General features: G+C 38.9%; 1 protein-coding gene across 2 annotated transcripts; it reads right to left on the reverse strand.

Annotated features, from left to right (window-relative positions):
- Window positions 1–4,001: 4,001 nt before the first annotated feature.
- Window positions 4,002–18,759, reverse strand: kmt5c (lysine methyltransferase 5C). 2 transcript variants are annotated; one of them, XM_033644853.2, is made up of 9 exons: window positions 18,413–18,759; window positions 17,228–17,360; window positions 15,504–15,669; window positions 15,152–15,261; window positions 14,857–15,020; window positions 12,982–13,001; window positions 12,592–12,728; window positions 12,297–12,457; window positions 4,002–9,648 (listed from the first exon to the last, which is right to left on the reverse strand). In XM_033644853.2, exons 2-9 carry the CDS (start codon window positions 17,338–17,340, stop codon window positions 4,268–4,270), a joined length of 6,252 nt encoding a protein of 2,083 aa, XP_033500744.2. In that variant the 5' UTR covers window positions 17,341–17,360; window positions 18,413–18,759; the 3' UTR covers window positions 4,002–4,267. The 2 variants fall into 2 exon arrangements, with proteins under 2 accessions (XP_033500744.2, XP_033500743.2); XM_033644852.2 differs by having other exon boundaries at window positions 12,285–12,457.
- Between the last annotated feature and the right edge of the window lie 1,473 nt (window positions 18,760–20,232).

Here is a 20,232-nt window from a genome sequence, read left to right on the forward strand (position 1 = left end):
CATGTTGCACAAAATGGAATTCTGTTGTATTTTCTTTAAAACAATGCTACATGCAGTAAAAGAGGTTAAAAGCAGGGAAAGACAGTCACTAAGTACATTTACTCAGGAATTGTATTAGTGCAATTCTCTCAAGGTATTGTACTTGACTTGATTATTTCCATTTAATTAATTTCATATTACTTAACATTTCAGAGGGAAATATTCTATGCTTTATTCCAGCATATTAATCTGAAGGTTCTTACTACATTATTAGAATTTTAAGGCAATAAATGTGCATGATGATGAGGTAAAATGCAACATTTGTAATATACAGAAGAACTTCATTGTAAGACCAAGGCATTTCGGTATATGGTCTTCATCAATGTCATCATGAAACATACCACAAACAAAATTTAAATAAGATAGGAATGAAGCAGGGAAAAGAAAAAGTGGCATAATTACAAAGGCGGGTTAGGTCTATGGTCATGTGGCTTCAGGCCAATTGCTGTCCTTGATGGGCAGATAGGCAAGGCGAGTGTCCAATAAGGGACATGAGTTTTTGTTGTTGTTTTCCCCCCTGCTTCATGCCTATCCTTGTTAAATATTGTTTGCATTATGTTTCATGATGACCCTGATGAGGGTCACAAGCCAAAACATGTTGGTCTTACAGTAGTTTTTCTTTACCCTATTAAGTGTTGCTGGAGTTTTGACCTCTTTCCACTTCTTTCCTGTCTCTATGCAACTTGCAAGTAGGTGAAGTTGTGCCAGAAACCCCCACCTGCTTAGAAAATGTCCTCATTAATAATGTCATGACCCCTCAGATTTATCTTGTGACCTTTTAGATGGGCCCCACCCCTAGGTTGGGAATCAGTGGGCTAAATTTACACAATGTATGCTAAGTACTTCAGCTCCACATTGACCAGCTGAAACATTAAATCCTGCTTACAAAAACAATTTGATAATGTCATATATAATTATCAGTCACAGGGGACCTTTTACCACAGAACCAGTTGGTTCTAAGTAAATGGTCCTTTCTACCACCGCTTTAGAGGAGAAAAAACTGAAGGAGTCACTGATTATTGCTGCAACCAAAGTAAAATGAATGTTTGCTTAATGAGTGTGTGAATCGCAGCCGAATAAACCTGTGAACTCTGTTATGATAGCTGAAAAACACTAGGTTTAAATATTAATATTCGTCAGAGTTTTTCTCTCCTACTTTCTCCTGGTTGTTCTGTCCTTTTAACTTCACCATCCACCCTCTCCCTAACTACAATAAGGGATAATCTCTCCTTCTCTTTCTGTCCTCATTATGAGAAAACTGTTATACTTGGCATCAGAACTAACTGCTCCACTGCTACTGAGAGCTAGAAAGAAAAGCACAAGTGGGTCATGTGCTGCAGGAGATGAGGAGAAGAGGGAAAGAACGCAAACACTGGCTGAGTAGGATGAAAGCACAGGTAGAGAGGAAGGAGGTAAAGGCTGAGCACTAAACCAGGAGGATGAACGTTCACCCCGAGCTTTGAAATCAACCACATGAATACATTAGAACGGGAGGAGAGAGAATATGGAGTTAAACAGAGGCGGACAGAGTAAATCTGAACTGACAGTAAACAACTTCCTCTGCACACTTGACTGTAGCTTCGAACAATGATGTCAGGACCATATCTTGTTCCTCTGACTGTATGCTGTGGTGGACATACCCACAAATTCTTAAACATCAAATTCAAGGAGCTTTCAAGGACTTCACAGGCCAGTTTCCTCAAATCAAGGACCCAACACAGCACAGTTTCAGACATGGATCAAGGTAAATTAGTTACAACACTGAGAAGTATTACTAGTAAGCATATATAAAGAGCATATTTAGCTAATAAGTAAGTGAATATATATATATATATATATATATATATATATATATATTCTTGCACAAAATATATAAATTAAAGCACTTTTTAATGACCCATGTCTATTTGAGTATCTATTTTCAAAACCTTTCAAGGCCTTGATTTTTTTTCTCAAACGCACAAACTTTCAAGGATTTCAAAGACCTGTGAGAGCCCTGTCTGAATGTCTGTAACAGGTGCAAAAGTAGCAACACCACAGTTTGGATATGCTCTGTTGCAAGCACAAGCCTTAAAGTACCAAAAGTAAAAGTACTCATAACGGCCATTTTAGAATCATACATACAACTGGATTATGCTGATGGATGAACTAACTGCAGCTGTCAAATAAATGTAGTGAAGTGCAAAGTGTATTTACTTCTGAAATGTAGAGTAGTATAAGCACAAAGCAGTGAAAAATTAAATTACTGAGGTACAAGTATCTCAAAATTGTATTTAAGTACAGTAATTGAATAAATGTTCTTAGTTACTTTTCACCATTTAATAGTTTTATGAATTGTTTACTTTGTATTAAACCATAATAAACTGATTATCTTTGGGATTTTTTGGCTTGAGAGGTAGTACAAGTAATGTAACGGGTGTCTTAACCTATCAAATCAACAGGCTATACACAGGGTTCCTACAGCTTAAGGCAAATTAGGTTTAAGACTTTTAAGGACTTTTTAATGACACTGAGAATTAAATTCAAGACTAATTTTACAATAATCAGTATCGAAGGAAAAAAAAAGAACTGACTTTAATTTATTACTTGGGGTGTTTATTTTTACTTTTATGTCTTGTGACAGACATGGGTAGAGCGGAGCTGGGAAATAAACTTGTGGCATTTGTTGATGAGTTTCTTGGTGATTTTGTGTTTCTCACTTTGTATGCGAGATTCTACTGATGATCACGCTCAGTTTGAAGAACCTTTTGCAAAAATATTAGTGTTGTTTGTTCTGCAGGCCTGATTGTGTCACATTAATGTGAGAGGCATTCAAAAAAGCTAAATAAAATGTATCTGTATGTATCATGTTTTAGCCTTTTTAAGACTTTCTTATGGTCTGCAGGAACCCTGTATATAACACTACAAAATTACAGAAGGAATGTTACTTAAAAGATAAAAGTTTGTGGTCTCTTGGAATTAAGTATTAAAAAGAGAGTCAAAGACAGAAATGCAAAAAAAAGAATTAAGTGTCTTTAATGATATAGGCTACATTTGTACATTTCTACAGCAGACTTTCAGTAAGACTAACTGCCAATTAGAAAAAAGACAGAGAAAGTTTTACTTGTAACAACTGAAAAATTGAATAAGATGTCAAAAGGCTGTGAAATTAAATACTTGATGTAAATATTCGGTTCAGTATTTTGTCCCATTAAATAATAATAAAAAACATTTAATAGTCTGAACAATCAACGTGAAATATAAATTACATGAAAGCACCATTTCAAGGATGAGGATATTAAAATAAATAATTGGCCTTTCCATATCAAGACAGTACATTTTCATGGTAGTAATGTAAGGCTGTGCAGTCACACTGAACGCTCCTGCCCACTGATGTCTAATGGGTTCAACATACAGTACATCATTACATGAGGGGAATGCTCGCGTGACTTCCACATTGACAGCAAATAACTCTGCTTACAATATAAACACCTATAAATGTGTAGCTCCATCAGTGACAACATAACTAACTATTGCAGGTGATGCATAACTTATCCTTCTGGTTTCTGTATAATATTCATTAACTCCTTAGAAAAAAAAGAAAGACCAAATAAATGACAAAAGTGAGTTACTCTGTGAGAAGATTGTCACTTTTCGTGATGTAAAATGGTAATATCTAAATGTTTCCAAGTGGGAGAACTCCCATCACAAAGAAAAGAAATTCACGAGAACATATCAAAGACTGAGGCACAAAGCTGCCTTTTTAAAACCAACCAATACAAGTACCAGCAACCATGATGGTGCTCTTGTCTCTACCGCCATACATGGTATAGAAAAAGTCACACAGCTATGTTACAGTACAGTAAGAGGGCTTCCATTGTTTACAGGGTCTGTAAGGTCAAACTCCTACTCACAAATATATTTAATGCTTTGTTTTCTTTCTGCATTTTTAATTTGGTATTCTCAGCAAATTGTAGCGGATATTTATTTATTTTTTAAAAATCATACAGTAGTTAAAACACACTGATGTGCCCGCTTTACATAAAATCCTGTACAAGTCATTCATACATTAACAGTCCATCAAAATAATGATTTAGAAAAGTGTCAATCAGTCAGCGGGCTTTAATAACTGGTAGACTATGAATTACAGTGTTTACAAAAACATCTTGTGGCAGATTCTATATAATCCCCATTGAACAAAACAACATCCAAATGTATTCTGGGATCCAGCGACTCTGGTGGGTATAAATCAATCCGAGTACTGGAGATCTAAGTCCACTGTGCCATCTGTCACAACTAACCTCACCCTCTTGGGTTTTGTGGCTCCCATAGAGTGAGACGATGGAACAGGTCCATAGTGTGATGCTCCTTGGTGTTCCCCGGGCTGGCACTGCTGCTGCATGTCCTTCCTGCAATGTTCCTCCTGACCTTTGAGCCCTGAAAATCCACCCAAGGAAAAAGATGCTGGGTTAGACATCTGGGGTCCACAAGGCTCGAGAACCAGTCGCCCTTGGGTGCCTGAAGGTTCCATCAAACAATGGTAGGTGTAGTTAGTTGAGCCTAATCCCGAGTAACCCTCAGCCCCATCCCTGAGACCCAGGGTCAATGAATGATCTCCACTGAAGTTTAGTACGTAAGGAGGACCTTGATAGCCGTAAGGTAAAGAGGCTGTGGAGGTTGAAGACTGACCCTTGTTTGCTGGTGCTGGCGTACCAGGAGGTGTACTATGGGCCACTTGGGGGCTGTTGTGCTGAGGCATGGGTGAAAGAGACGAGCTGAAGCTATAATCAAAAGGGTCTTGCTGAGTGTAACATGGCTGGTGCTTGTCTGAGGTCGTCGGAGTGGATTTCTTGTCTTGTGGTGATGAATAGCCATCAGACATTTTGCTAGGAAAGAAGAAAGGCCTTGGCAGCGTTGAAAGATTTTTGTATGCCATGTTGGTTTCAACACTTTCATGTTTGTCAGATAACATCTTATTTTTATGAAAAGACTGAGGGAAAGAGGAGCTGGGTTTGTTGAAATGAGGGTTGGACCTGTTGGGGTTGCTGGAGGAACCAAGATGGTTGACATCTTTTCCAAACCCTTGAATGTTGCCTTTATGGTGGCTGTCTGTACCAACAGCTAGTTTCTGATTCTGCTGGGTCTTCTCAGTAGCACCTGATTTTGCAGCGAGTGTTCTGGACATGACGATCGGGCTGCCAGCAGCCACAGCGTCTCTACAAGGTGCACTATACAAGTTCTGACTCTGGTTCCCGTCCTGAAACTTAAGCACCCTGTGAATAACTGTCGAGGTTTTCTCCTGGAATTTGAATGGGTTGTCAGGAGGATTGGGAGTTTTCACAGTGAAGAGCTGAGGAGAGAGGAATTTGTTGGACATTTGCGATGATGGGACGGATTTAGTCAAGCAACTCTGGGGCACTCCTCTGACTGTGTTTGGCTGACTACTTGAAAAAGACTGGGATTTATTAGGAATGGCCACACGATGGAAGGGGCCCTGGGTTTTGAGGTTTGACTGAGCTTTTGACTGGCTGGTGCTTGCCTTGACGTTGATGGGGGGCTGGGTTAAAGTAACAGGAGTGTGAGATGTAACAGAAGATGGCGTTGTACTTAACAACCGAGGCTTGCTGGCCACAGGAAAGGACTGAGTTCTGTGGTCTTCTTTGGTCAGCCTTGTTCCTGGATTTTTACTTAGAATTCGATCCTTAGCAGTGAAGTCAGAGTTGCCAAGAGCTGAAAAACTAAAGTTGGGGTTGGGTGGGTTTCTGTCTTTGGAGGTATCCTTAGCTTCACATTCCAGAGGAACGGAGTCACTTTTGGAAGAAATAAGACCTGGAAAAAACTGCAGATCCTCACTGGTAAAGTTATTTCCTGGACTGGGAGGGCCAAGGTATGGCGTCTCAGTGGTCCATGTGTCAGCTGGGCTGTGAGAGAGAGGACTGCTGAAAGGATCTGTGGGTGGGTCCAGTGAACACAGATCTGATGGGGAAGATGGAAGTATGTTCTGCGGCTGATAATAGCCCTCAAAGTTGAGACACTGAAAGTCCAGAATATCGTCACAGCAGTTTGTGAAACTGGGCTCACCGGAAAGCATGTTATCTGCAGTTGTGAATGGAGGAGACTGGGACGGGGGCTGGATGACAGAATTAGCAGCACTGGAACATGCTGTTGGTTTTTCCAAAGTCTGAGATGAACACAAGCCCTCGGAGAGCCTAGAGAGACTGTTGTCAATTTGTTGGAGAGTGTGACTAAGACAGGGGGTGGGTGTTTCTACGGGCCCACACTTCCGTGTTCTCTCCGTTTTATGCCTCTGTTTCCTTCCTCCGCTGTTCATCTCTGGCCTTTCAGTGACTGCATCTGCAGCCGAGGATATAACTTCAGTTTTATTGTCATTAAGAGGGGAAGACAGCGACAGCGGTGACAGAGACAAGGAAAATGGTGGCGGCTCTGCTTTCAGAAGGGCTGGGTTGCTGTTCACTCTCTGTGAAGGCGGGAACTCTTCTTTTAGCTTGCCAAAATCAAGACATCCTTTCCTTTGTTTCCCTAAAATGTGACCCTTCATCTCATTCTTAACTTTGGGCTCTTCTTTAAGTTCAGTTTGTATGAGCTCCCCTTTGCTGTCCACCTCCCAGATATCCTCTGTCTTTCTGCGTAGTTTAATTACTGGTAATGGAAAACCATTTGAATCCAGTTCAGGCTCGAGTTTCTGTTGTGACCCAGTTTCAAACAAGCAGCAATTCTTTACAAAACGATCTTCAATTTTCGTTTCTTGCCCTGCAGCTGACATATCACTGACATCTTTACAACTCTCATTTTTTTCTGGCAGCACTTTGAATCCATCTAGAAGTTCCTTATCAAGCTTCTCTTTAATTTCTACTTTGTCACTGGGCATTTCACTCGCCACACACACATTTTCAACATTCTCAAGGTCTTTGTCTGATTTTGCATCTGAGCATGCACTTGTAATTTTCCTTTCACTCAGCCTCTCACCTCGTTTTTTCAAACGATGCAGTCTGTTCTTTGACTTCTTACTAGCCTGCACATGAGCCTGAGCTGCCTCCATCTCCATGTTTAAAATTGACACAGAATCCATGATGGCTTTGAAAGGATCACATGTCCCCGACTCGTCTCCCTTTTCTGTTTTTAATGCCATATTTTCGAGTCCTGCGTTTTGCATCTCCCATACTCTCCCTCTCCTCCTCTTTAAACGAATCTTAAAATCGAGGCCCGGCTTTGTGTCCTCCAAATCACTTTGCTGGATTAACTCTTCCACCTCATCCTCATTTTCAGATTTATTCGGAGTTGGATTTTTATCACTCTGCTCTTGGATTTTAGAGGAACCCTCAGCTTGTTTGTCCTCTGCAAGCTTATCACTCTCTGGTGTCTGAGCCGTGTCGCTGTCACCCTCGTCTTGCCTCTCTAATTTACACTTTCGAACTTTGCTCGATAAATGGCTTCGCTGCTGAACTTCATTAGATCGGGACCGAAGAACTCGCTTCAAGGAGTTCTGTTTTGTGATTCTTTGGGGGTTTAACCTCTGGACCTCTGTTTTTCTAAATCTACCTTTACCATCTCTTTTCACCTTGCCACTCTCTCCTGAACACGTGGTAGGACCCGGTCTCAGCTCTGTGGATGACTTTAACTCAATTCCTTCTTTAGATGCTTTATCTGAAGCAGAATTCACACCTTGTTCAGGGCCTATTTCCACAGAACTGCGAAATGTACGTTTCTTCAGAGGTATGTTGGACTGAATGTGTGCCTGTGGGTTGGTGTCTGGGTGCAAATTAGTCGTAGCTTTTGCTGAAATCAGTGACTTATGAGGTAGTGGGTTGAGGCAAGGAGCTTGAGGGTAATTTTGCCCCTGTGGTGACTGAAGCTGCGAACTATCCTCACTCAACTTAGTCGTCACTGTAGCTGGAACTTCTTTGCTCAAGTGTCCCTTGGTGCTTTGCTTAGTTTCTGCTTTTGTTTTCACTGCTCTAGGCCTCATCTTTCTTCGCCTCATCATCCTCCGCTGCACCGAAAAATGGTATCTGCCTCCATTTATTTCAGTCGTTTCTTCGTCCTTCTCAGCACTTTGCATTTCTTTAGAGGCTGAGGTAGAAAGCCCTGCGATATCTCTGTGTAATCTCTTATCTATTAAGGTCTTATCTTTTCTTAAAATATCAGAGAGAAGAACCTTCGCCTGCTTTATAACAATATCTTCTTCATGCCTACTTACTGGCCGTTTACTCACACTCCTAGTCATTTGCTCTGATAGTTTAACAGCTCTCTCCTCGACTTTATTTTTAACATGCTGTACGTTATTTTGTCCTCTAGTTTTTTCTCTGGGTACTACTTTACAATCTGACTCTTTCACTTCTTCCAGGCCCTTGTTACTCTCACATTCCACAATTGCAGATGCAGCATTTTTATTTTCTTTCTGCCCTTCAATTTTGTCTTTTAAAACGTCCTGCTGCTCCTTCTGTATATCATCTTTTTCTTCTGACATTGTTTGTATTTCAATAACCTTGCCATTTCCCCCTTTCATGCTGTGGGACAAATTACCAACAGATTCAATTGACTCTTGTTTCCTTAAATTTACTTTATCAATGGCCTTGAAAAACATCTCCCTTACCCCTCGATTACCTTCAGCTGTGCAGCTCTCTGAATCTCCTCCCTGCTTCTGCTGTGATCTGGACAGTCGTTTTACTGTCAGAGGCGCTGGTTTGGGACACTGGCTCGGCCTCGCCCTTCCTCTTATTGCAACTCTGCCTATCCCTTCTTCGGAGGTCTTTTCTGCTCCTACACTGTGTTGCACTGATAACCTTGTTAGGTTGACTGTAAGATATTGCTTCAGTGATATTAGTGGATTGTCTCCAGCTTTCTTCTTTCCATCTGTGACACTCTGACAAACTTCTAACAGGGACGAAGCTCTGATGGTCCTGTGCTCTGTTTGCTCAGCGGCTGGGGTTTGAGCCGTGTCAGTGATGCAGGACTCAGTGCTCTTGTTGCTTTGACTCTCTGTGTCTGTGTTTTCAGTCTTCCCTCGTTTTATTGCACTGCAGGTTTTGCCATTTTTGACGGGGTGACAAACAGCTGTAGTGTTGGCTGTGTCACTGGACCCTGTTTGATGCGCAAGCGTGGTGGTGACCATGCTTCTTGTTCTCGAAGAGTACTTCTTAGGACCTGCCCGCCTCTCCACCACTTTGACAGACTTCCCATTGAGGCCTGCGCTACTTTCTGCAGGTCTACTTTCCTGATGAGCTGGCATGGAGGAATTAAGTGTGAAAGGCTTCAGGTTTACCTCACTGTTGTTATTTTCCTCCCCGGTCGAATTCAGTTCACTCAGCCTGTTATCTTTTGGCTTCACTTCCTCCAGTTGTTTCAGCAAAGCCCTTTCTTTGCTCTTTGGATCCTTACAGTTGAGTAAGAAATCCACTGAGTGGCGACGCACTCTGATTCTAAGGTCCCTCAGAGGAACCTGAGACAAAAGTGAACCTGTCCAACACTGTTTCACTGCCGAGGATTTAAGTGGGTGCTTTCCCGATCGTCTGTGCTTCTCTCGTCTCCACTTCTTTGTTTGACAAAATTTTCTGTTCTTCAAGGCATTTCTCCTCATCTGCTGGGTAAAGGAATTCCTTGAGGGGATGGCTATGAATAAAAGACAACAAAGAAGCAGTTGAACTTGTTTGCTCAACATATATTTTAATTCTAAAACAATAAAAACACTGACATTATATTGTATTCAATAGTTTAAAAAAAACTCTAGTACACTAATAATGTCGGTTTAAAACTAAATGCCAAGCAACAGATATATTTGAGTGACAGAATCCCTGCAGAGATGTGACTGTGGAGAAACACTGTGATTTAAGTGACCAATTTTTTAAACTGTGACCATTACCTTTCTATTTAGTTAGCTATTTACTGCACAGCAGATACCAAAGTATCCTGTGGTAATCATGCTCACAAAGGTGAGGGACAAAAGTGTTCAGGGTGTACAAAGACACTCACTGTGAAATATATTGAACTAGTTTTAGGATATTTTCTCTTTAACGGGAAGCAACCAATCATTCCTACGGGCCCAAAACACATCACAGCAACAGAGGGGCATATTACAAATGCTATTGTTCTACCATATTTTATCCAACACTTAATCAGAGTGAAGAAGTATATGGACACTGAATGTGAGCAAGAGAAAACATAAACTTTAAATTATCTATCTATATGTGTATATATCTATATCTATATGTGTTTATTATGGTCATTGTGCTGTTCTCTGCTACTAACTAAGAAAAGTTGTCATTGTCATGTTACAGCCTTGTTATATTTAGCTTTTAACTAAACTGTACCTCATGGTCTACCCATGGTATCAACAATGATATTGAATATTAATATTTTTCAATGTATTTTGTCAAGTTTCATGATAGCATTAACATATAAAACCTAAAGTGGCATTACAACTCCTTGCAAACTGACAGTATTTACAGGAACACCCCTCATGCTTGAAAAGCTCCATGTAACTGCTCCTCAAAGATATAGGGAGGGCATGCCACCTAATCAAAACTATATCACCTACATGTATATACACACATACATTTGAGTAACACATGAAGGTTAAAAATCTAACCAAATCCATTTAAGAGTTTAAAACTTTTTGTATATGGTTCAGATGTTCATGTTGATAATGTCAGCTGTTTGTTTCTGACGGAGATGTCATAAAATGATGATGATGTTAAATCCTTCATGATAAGTCATTTGTTTTGCTTTGGTTACAGAAGCCCACACATGGAACTTGCACTGCTGAAGTTTTGTATTGTCTTAACCACACTAATAAAGACAAGATAAAAGACAAATGCTTCAGGATTATTTAACAATTAAGTACACTGTGTAAGTTAACATGTTTGCAGATTCAATGTTACAATAAATCCTTAGATTATGAGGAGGCAACACTTTCTGCTTTCTAAAACGAGGCTCAATGTGTCTGTAGGGCATATTTCAAACATGTATTCACAGTGCTTAGAGAGCAATTCAACCCTCCCGTTTGTTTCCAAAGAGTAACAAAAAGTTCATTTGACAGCTGACTCGCTGCATTAGCCTGATCTTTTTTTAGGTCTTACATAGCACAGAGATGTCTAGTGGACTGGCATTATTTTTTTGCAGCAGCTGATGCAAGTTTCAAATGAATTAAAAAGGTCACATTGATGACTTTCAACCCAAATTCTTTCATGTTTGACAAGTAAAACTGTTTAATTTTGTAATGATACTATTATCATAGTAGGGCTACTAATATGGTGACATGAGATTAAATAACATCTTATATTTTGAATATCGCAAGTGTTGTCTTTTCCTGGTTTTAAAGGCTGCGTTATGTTAAGTTTTCTGAACTCATCAGAATTGTCTAGCTATTGTATTATTTGCCGTTATCCACTAAGTGATTATGTCCACATTACTGATGATTATTTGTCAATTTTTTTTTAAACTGTGCAAATATTTTGTGAAAGCAAAAAATAGTTAACCCCACAATATTGTCAAAATATCAATAGAGGTAGATGGTTAGAAATGTATTTTTTTCCTCCACATCACCCAGCTTTTATCATAGTTTTATAATTTTAGCATCTAAAAAAATTAAATCCCAACATGATTACAACTGACCCATAACTATTTGCACACTGTCTCAGAAATTGGTCCAGTGAGAGTTTTGGAAACAAACACAACAAAGCAAAAAAAGAGAAACATTTCTCCTAACTATTCCTCAATCATAATAAATGTTCTCAGACCAGCGGACAGGTTTCACTCAGCAATAATTCTGACATGTGAGTTGTGAGTCTCATAATGTTAGGTTATCTGTATGAAGCAATACAAGCAGTACATTCTGAAATCTGACTTTTACAAAGAAATATTCAACAGATATTTTATTGTCCTGATTTTGATGTATGACCGTTTTAAAACTGGAATTCCAGCCAGGTTTATACAAATTTTACACTTAGTGGACCTTAATGAATGAGCAGTGTTGGTTGTCCTTAGCGCTTTAAATTTGATGGGGCATTTAACAATCACTGAAGGGATAAGCAGGCTGTCGAGCTTTTAGTATCACAAGCGGTTATTCTTGACATTACTGCTGTATAATTTCATTGTGCAGCTAATATTTCTGTTTGTTGGTTTTGAGCCACTTCAGTGGTGCTGAGAGGGCTTTTAGGAAGCCGGCAATGCAGCTCTTCTGTTTGAATTAGCTGAATGTCAATATTTATTACTTTTATTTCAACAGTACTAATTCCTAGAGCAGTTACCTTTAAAGATACCTGAGTGTATTCCTGGTATTATCGGCCTTGTAGGAAAGTGACCCTTCTCTCTGTGATGACGAAGATATCGCTCTCTCAGGCGGTACTTTTGCCCCACGGGGTCCTTTGTTTCTTCACAGTCAGGCTGCTTCCCTCTGTGTTTGAAGTGACCCTCTCCGTTCCTAAAGAACAGTTAAAATAACACAATGACATTCAAGTTAGTAATTATTTTTCATATCTGATAAAAAAAATGTTCAGTTCTAAGCAAAAACCAAGCTATGATAAAAGACAACGTCTGATCAGATGATGGACACACCTCTCACAGGTGCAGCATTCACACATTTCATTGCCTTCCCCAAAAAAGCTGGCACCATAGTAACACGTGATCTCCTCCCCAGGTGAGATGGGTCGAATCACTTCAACACATGCGATATTCTTTTCCCCAGGGATGAACTGGGCGGGTGAAAAAGGGAAAGACAAAAAAAACAAAAAACAAACAGAAGACAAAGACAAAGCTTGGTTGGCCCATGGGATACATAAACACAGAGCAGTTAGGAAATAGAAGGAGAGTGCAATTCTGTGCCTAAAATACAATTTTCAATATGCAAAATCTCACAATATGTAAGCATCTGTCAAAGTCATACATCAATCATTTTACTTTGTCAAATCTCTTTACTACATATGATAAATAAATGTAGGTGATTACCTTGCAGTTTGGTTTGCAGTCTTCGACACAGGAGGACAAACAAAGAGAGAAAAACAGATAAAAGATTTCAAGTTATTAATTCAATCACAGTGACGAATAAAGGACTTGACTTTTTGTTGATCAGATGTCTTGTACTGAATTCATTTTGCAAAAGGCTCAAAGGCTAAGCTGATTAACTCTCAAACATTATTAACAGATCTTGTCAGAGGCTGCCCTCTGAGTGGACTGAAGAATTAACTCAAATTTCACTGGACCTTTTGAACACATTACAATTCGTTTCACACCACAGCCTGACACGAGGTCTGTGGAGAGCACTCTGCTTGTGCTTATCTGTTGTAATGACTTCTCTGGCTGACTAATGTTCGTGCGATAAAATTATGAAATAATTAAATAAACATTACATACATGGACTGCAACAAATTTTTATTGTCTATTAATCTCAAAATTCCTTTCGCAATTAATCATTTGGTGTAAAAAATGTCAATCAGTAGTGAAAAATGTTCAACACAATTTCCCACAGCCCAGCTGGCTCAGGACTAAATGTCTTGTTTTGTTTGACCAACATGCCAAACCCAAAAACATTCTATTTATTATCATAGAAAACCATGAAAACCAGCAAATAATCACATTTTAGAGGGTGGAACCACATGCTGCCCAATCCACATTGCATTGTTATTTTTGACTGATTAACTGCTCATTTCAGCTCTACACAGGGCTGTTTTTGATTTCACGACAGTATTTTTGATTCGGATACAGTCATGGCTACAAAACGTATTCACCACTACCCTTAAATTAAAGCACATTTTCTCTGTGGTGCAAAATTAGTTTATGAAATATCTGTTTTTGATGTAAATAACACACTTGTTGCTACTACTTCTGCAGGGAAAGGTGTACAAAGGAAGTAAAATTGAAGTTAAACTTCAATCTTAAAATTCAGTAAGTTAAGGCTTGATCTCAGTTTGAGAGACACAGGTAGGTTGCTGAGATTTTTAACAAAAATTCCAAAATAAAGTGCTTTATCAGCAGAACATCATGTACAAAACAATAAGCTCATGTTGAGAGAAGTGATGCTCATTAAACATGCAGAAATTAAGATAAAAGATGCAGGATTTTCCTTAAAAAATCAATGTATAGACTCATACACAAGTAATCCCTTTCAGTCATCACTTACAACCAACTACAGGTGTGTGGCTGTGTTTTTATCTAGAGAGACTCTGCCCTCTGTCTTGTTATTTTTTTTTTATTTAGTCTTATTTTTCTGTGTTTGGGAAATAACTAGAAAAGATGGAGTTTTTTTAATGTTAATCTGGATTGTGATCAATGCAGGAATACAAAAACAGACCCCATATCTATATTTGAGCATCTGATCCAGCTCCTAAGTATTTCCTCTATGATGAACAAATTAAACTTTCACAAATGTGCATGTCTGTAGTACTTATATGACACACAAAGTCATTTTGACCGAATAAATTGCAAAGATATTTGAAATGAAAGGTTTGATTTCACATGAAAAATCAGCATTTTGTGTTTTACTGACAGTATCACAATTGCAACGATAGGCCTCTCAGGCTGTATGTCAGTAATCAAACATTATCATAAAACTAAATTGCTGTGTAGTGTGACCGCATGCAATAAAAGACCTGTCAATCAGTTTGAGACCAACAGCTGCTTCCAATCTTGTGTTTTGATTATTTGTATTTGTTTGCCATTTGGATCATGGACTGTGCTTTAAAAACGTACTCCTGGCAGGTGAAAATGTTCTGCCAATTAAACTCACAGTCAAGAGCTCCAATCAGCTATGAACACTATGAATTGGTAAATCTGTGAGCGTGTGTGTGCTGGGAAAGAATGAGTCATGAATGCAAATAAACTCACCATGGTTAATGAAAGCTGCAGGCCCGAGCCAGAGCTGAGCGCAGCGTTTGCGTGTGGAATACATCACACTGAAGTCATTGACTCCTGCCCTCAGCACAGCGCTGTCAGCGGGGCTCAGCTCTGCTATGCAGCCCAGCAGGACCTCTACTCGCTCTCCTGCAAACCTGCGGAGCAACAATTCAAGCGTCACATATCTACAATTATAAAAAAACAAACAACATAGTCCAGGAAATGCAGCAGCTATTGTTCAGCTATATACTGTCTGAGCAAATACAATGTTTGCATGAGTGATTACCAATGCCTTGTTGAGGTTATCTTTGCGCCGTTGGTCTCTGAGGAGTATCTGTCACAGGACTCTATCTTGACGCCGCTATCCAACAGGAAGGCACCAAGATAGCGATAGACCTGCAGACATCATAGATGGTTTACATTGTGTTCTCACATTCAAGTGACAAATTCAAGAATCTATGGTAGCTTTCTATAAACCTAATACAGACACTAAAAGCAGGAGACTTCGCGCACAAATGTCATGATGGATTTTAAATGCATTGTGTCTTAATTAATTTAAATTAGTGATTTTGTGCAACATTTTTCCATATCTATACTTATTATTTGTAATCTCTTATTTGTAATCTTCTTAAGCATACATGTTGTCTCAGCAGCTCCTGTCGATGGCTTCCCAAAGCATTAAAGTAGTCACCAGCCGGTTCACCCACTGTCAGCGCCTCGAACGTAGCATTGAAATCATGCGTACGCTGAAAGCGCAGCAGGGTCTCTTTGAGGTTACCCCATCGCCGGATCTCTGGTGGGGGACTAAAGAGGAGAGAAAAGCAGATGATGGCATATAAGATGAGCAGAAACAGTCATAGGGCAAAGTCGAAACACAGTCTATGTTAGTCTAAGGCGTGTCTGTGTAAAATGCCATTTTTACAGTAGAATTTTAAATACAGATTTCAGGAGATGTCATCACCATGTATATTTGAAATCATCAAAACATGTTTGAGCTTAGACTTGTCTGTTAACACTTCTAGGCATGATCAAAGGAAGACACAAGGTTAAAAAAAATACACTTCTCAAGATATTTGGATTTTTATGAGTGTTACTAATTTAACATTTCTATTCTTGATGTGCTTGAAGAACATTAAATCACAAAAACACCAAAAATCAGTCACCACTCTAAATAGGGCTAAATGATTATCACATGTATGTTGTTGAAAACTGCAATAATGACTCCTAATTTGTGCATCTTTCCCAGTACAAGTACTTAAGTATCCTAAATTTGACAGAAAAGTTGCATCAACTTTCACACTGTATTTAAAAAACATATAAATTATTAACAAATCTGCCAAATAATATGACAAATAATAATAAAAATATGACAAATAATATTTTATTGTGCTAATTATTATCATCAAATAGTAGATATTCCCCTTAATAGAAGATCCAGTTACATCATTCTTGCAGCTGGCCATTTGCCACAATGCTTTGGAAGCAGAGAGCATCAATCACAGAATAATCAAAACAAACTTATGATATTGGTCAGATGGCTTACAAGTGAAAAGAAAGGGCTCGCATTAACATCCTGTCTATTTCATTGAAGTCAAAGTTTCAAAAGCTATTACAGTGTGTGGACTCTGACTGTTGTGTTGAGCAAGGGAATAGTTTCCAATACACCTAAGTTAAGTGTAAACAGAGTTGAGTGTGTGCAAGACTGTGTTAGACTGCAGATCAGCTACTGGACAGGAAGTAAACCACTGTTCTTTGATTCCACAAACTATCCTTTTCTGATTGAAGACATGTTTAACTTATCTGTATATAGACACCTCAGTTTCATGGCACGCTCATACATGTCCCAGTTAACATACAAACAGTCAGAACAAGAAAGGAAAAATAACAGTGTACTGATGCAGAAACCCCTTAAGAAATATCCTATTTATTTAACAAATGATTAGCAACAGATGTGATCATGTGTGAATCATAAGGGTGTAATGATGCATCGATCTGGATTGATAAATGAATTCAATGATCAACGATCCATTGTCATGAATGCAAAGTAAAAACATTATACATATAGTCATCTTTAATATGTGCCTTTATTTAAAAATTCCCATTAAAAAGTCTGTGTCACAATTTCCATCCTAGTGCACCTCCCTCCTTAACATTCAGATGGTGCTGGTGGCCTAGCACCAGGCAGATAATGGTAAGCAGCCAAGAAAAGAAAATAAGGATACTTACTGATTTCCAAAAAAAAAAAAAAAAAAAAAAAAAAAAGAATATTGTATCATGATGAAACTTTTACACTTCTAGTTTAATAGACTCTAACATTTGTTGTGCTAATATTTACATTGACATATCTTGTGCGACAGATTACCTGATGTTCATTTTGTGGGTGCTGAAGCCCAACAAAGGGTCCAGCACCAAACCGGTGGCCAGGTCATCGGTCTCACACAGCTCCTTCACACTCATTCTAGTGCATCCGTCCATTGCCTCCCACCATCAGCATGCTGCAATCACAGGGTCAAAGTATGACTGTGAGAACAACATACCACAGTCATGTATTAGTTGTGCATCTGAGCAGGCCCAGTCTACAAATGACTTAAGTTACTTGCTCACTTGTGTAAGTGGGCTCACAACCCTGTCATGCAACCTGGAGTTTATTTGTTTTCTGTGTCCTATCTTAACAAAAATCAGTAAATGGGAATGTTACATGGAAGTTAAGAATATGAGCAATATCTACTTTACCAATTTATTATATTTTTATGGTTTAAATACACACTGTAAACATGTAAGAATCTGTCAAACATAGTCCAAGCATGCTGTACCCCTTCATCTGTTTGTAGCTTGTACACTGTAATCAATTGTTTATGTTTACCTTGTGCAGAACCTTAATTAGCTTTAGTGGCTAAGTAAGTGTGTACACATACAAAGAATTTGACCCCATGCTTTGTTACTATCAACATACTTCCATATAAATAGACATAACAGCCGAAAACAAGGGCAACAAAACTGAACGAGGTAAACATGGACATTCCACTACTATTTGAATATATATAAAACAACAAGACAAAAAAAAATGTCATTATTTATTTCTCATGTTGCTTTACATGCAAGAGGTAGTTGGATTTGACAGTATACGGCGTGCTTTTACTCATACTGACAGTGATGATGTACACATGTTAAAAAACAGTGAGTGTAAACTACAAACACATGTAATTTGCAAGTACAGCAATACATTAGTTACTTGACCCACTATAAACTCACAAACAGGTCAAGGATTCCCTTTCTTCTTATTATTGTATTTACTATATTTTCATTAGCTAGGATATGGTAACGTTGCGTGTGTTAGGAATGTAACTGAGCGCACATTAGCCTAGCTTGTCAGCTTGCTGGGAAAATATACGAGGTTATCAGCTGAGGACTGAGGAAGCTAACATTATGGTAGCACTAGCAGGTCTGCAGCTAACGTAACATGACTGCATCAGATCGCTGCCCAACTATGAAGCTCCATGCTCTCACGGTGATGCATTGTGACAATGTGGTGTTCGAGAAGAAATACCTGGGAGTCTTTTGTAGTCAACGAAAGTGTCGTCAGGTAGACAATTTATCGCCTGGCTCGGGAAAGTTAGCCTAGCAACACAACCAGCTAGCTTTCCGCCGTCTTGCTGGCTAGCCCGGGCAGCCGCGTACGAAAATGGAGTCTCCTCGTCACTTATGGAATTTGTTGGTTTGTTGACGACTGCGAATTCCAGGCTGAATTACAAAAAGCAGAAATGCACCAGACACGACACCAAACTATCTTAAAAAATGAGTATGTTATATCGCTAGCTAAGTAGCTTTGCACAACGCTCAATACGCTCGTCTAGTAGCAAAAGTTGATGGGGAACGTCCAGTGCAACCGAACCCTTGTTGACCACGCCCACACATAACGCTATTTGCTAAGCTCAAGGTCAATTTTACAAATCAAGTATTTTATACTCTGTGATTGGTCAGCCGTTTTCAATGGGCGGGGCCATGTGGTTAGGTTTTCTCTGTTGATACAGAGCAGAGGTGATTATTTCCCTCAGTACAGTGGCCTCTATTTGGCTGCTACAAAGCGTCTCACATAATCACTCACACTAGCAGCTACCACTACAGAGTAGGGATGTTGTCACCAGGAGCAGTACCAAAACCTACCTGCTACTGTATGATACAAACGTATTTATCGTCTGCACGGTAAATTGCATCTGTCATTGCTATTATGCAGCAACCTTTTTGTCCCCGTGAATTCCTTTCACATATATTTGAATTTGCAATGTGTCAAATACTTATAGCAAATGGTTTAGATTATAGATTAAAGTCTTCTGTGCCACATAAACACAGAATAATGCACATTAAAATTTAAATATATATTTTCAACTTTACAGAGCTTTTTTTGTATATGCTCGGTTTCTACCATCTTTAAAAGAACTAGGCTTTAAGATACCTATGATTTCATAAAATACTCAAGATATACTTCAATTATTTTAACAATTGTCATCATATATTATATAGTATAACATAACATAACATTACATAACAACATACCAGAATAGAGTATATACAGAATAGAGGGAATAAAACAGAGGATTAAGTGCTTAGTGTCAGTGATGACTGAACTGGATTGTCTGAATGGAGCTGGCGGCTGATCTGGATGTGATCACATTACATATACATACATATATATATATATATATATATATATATATATATATATATATATATATATATACAGTACAGGCCAAAAGTTTGGACACACCTTCTCATTCAATGCGTTTTCTTTATTTTCATGACTATTTACATTGTAGATTCTCACTGAAGGCATCAAAACTATGAATGAACACATGTGGAGTTATGTACTTAACAAAAAAAGGTGAAATAACTGAAAACATGTTTTATATTCTAGTTTCTTCAAAATAGCCACCCTTTGCTCTGATTACTGCTTTGCACACTCTTGGCATTCTCTCCATGAGCTTCAAGAGGTAGTCACCTGAAATGGTTTCCACTTCACAGGTGTGCCTTATCAGGGTTAATTAGTGGAATTTCTTGCTTTATCAATGGGGTTGGGACCATCAGTTGTGTTGTGCAGAAGTCAGGTTAATACACAGCCGACAGCCCTATTGGACAACTGTTAAAATTCATATTATAGCAAGAACCAATCAGCTAACTAAAGAAAAACGAGTGGCCATCATTACTTTAAGAAATGAAGGTCAGTCAGTCCGGAAAATTGCAAAAACTTTAAATGTGTCCCCAAGTGGAGTCGCAAAAACCATCAAGCGCTACAACGAAACTGGCACACATGAGGACCGACCCAGGAAAGGAAGACCAAGAGTCACCTCTGCTTCTGAGGATAAGTTCATC

The sequence above is a fragment of the Epinephelus lanceolatus genome, chromosome 18 (assembly GCF_041903045.1).
Source record: "Epinephelus lanceolatus isolate andai-2023 chromosome 18, ASM4190304v1, whole genome shotgun sequence".
Classification (NCBI taxonomy): domain Eukaryota; kingdom Metazoa; phylum Chordata; class Actinopteri; order Perciformes; family Serranidae; genus Epinephelus; species Epinephelus lanceolatus.

Coding starts and splice junctions, on each gene's coding strand:
- kmt5c (XM_033644852.2), bottom strand. CDS start 17,340: ATGGACGGATGCACTAGAATGAGTGTGAAGGAGCTGTGTGAGACCGAT. Junction 12,458..12,591: donor GAATGCTGCACCTGTGAGAG/GTGTGTCCATCA, acceptor ACTGTTCTTTAG/GAACGGAGAGGGTCACTTCA. Junction 9,649..12,284: donor ACACTCAGGTATCTTTAAAG/GTAACTGCTCTA, acceptor TTTTATTCATAG/CCATCCCCTCAAGGAATTCC.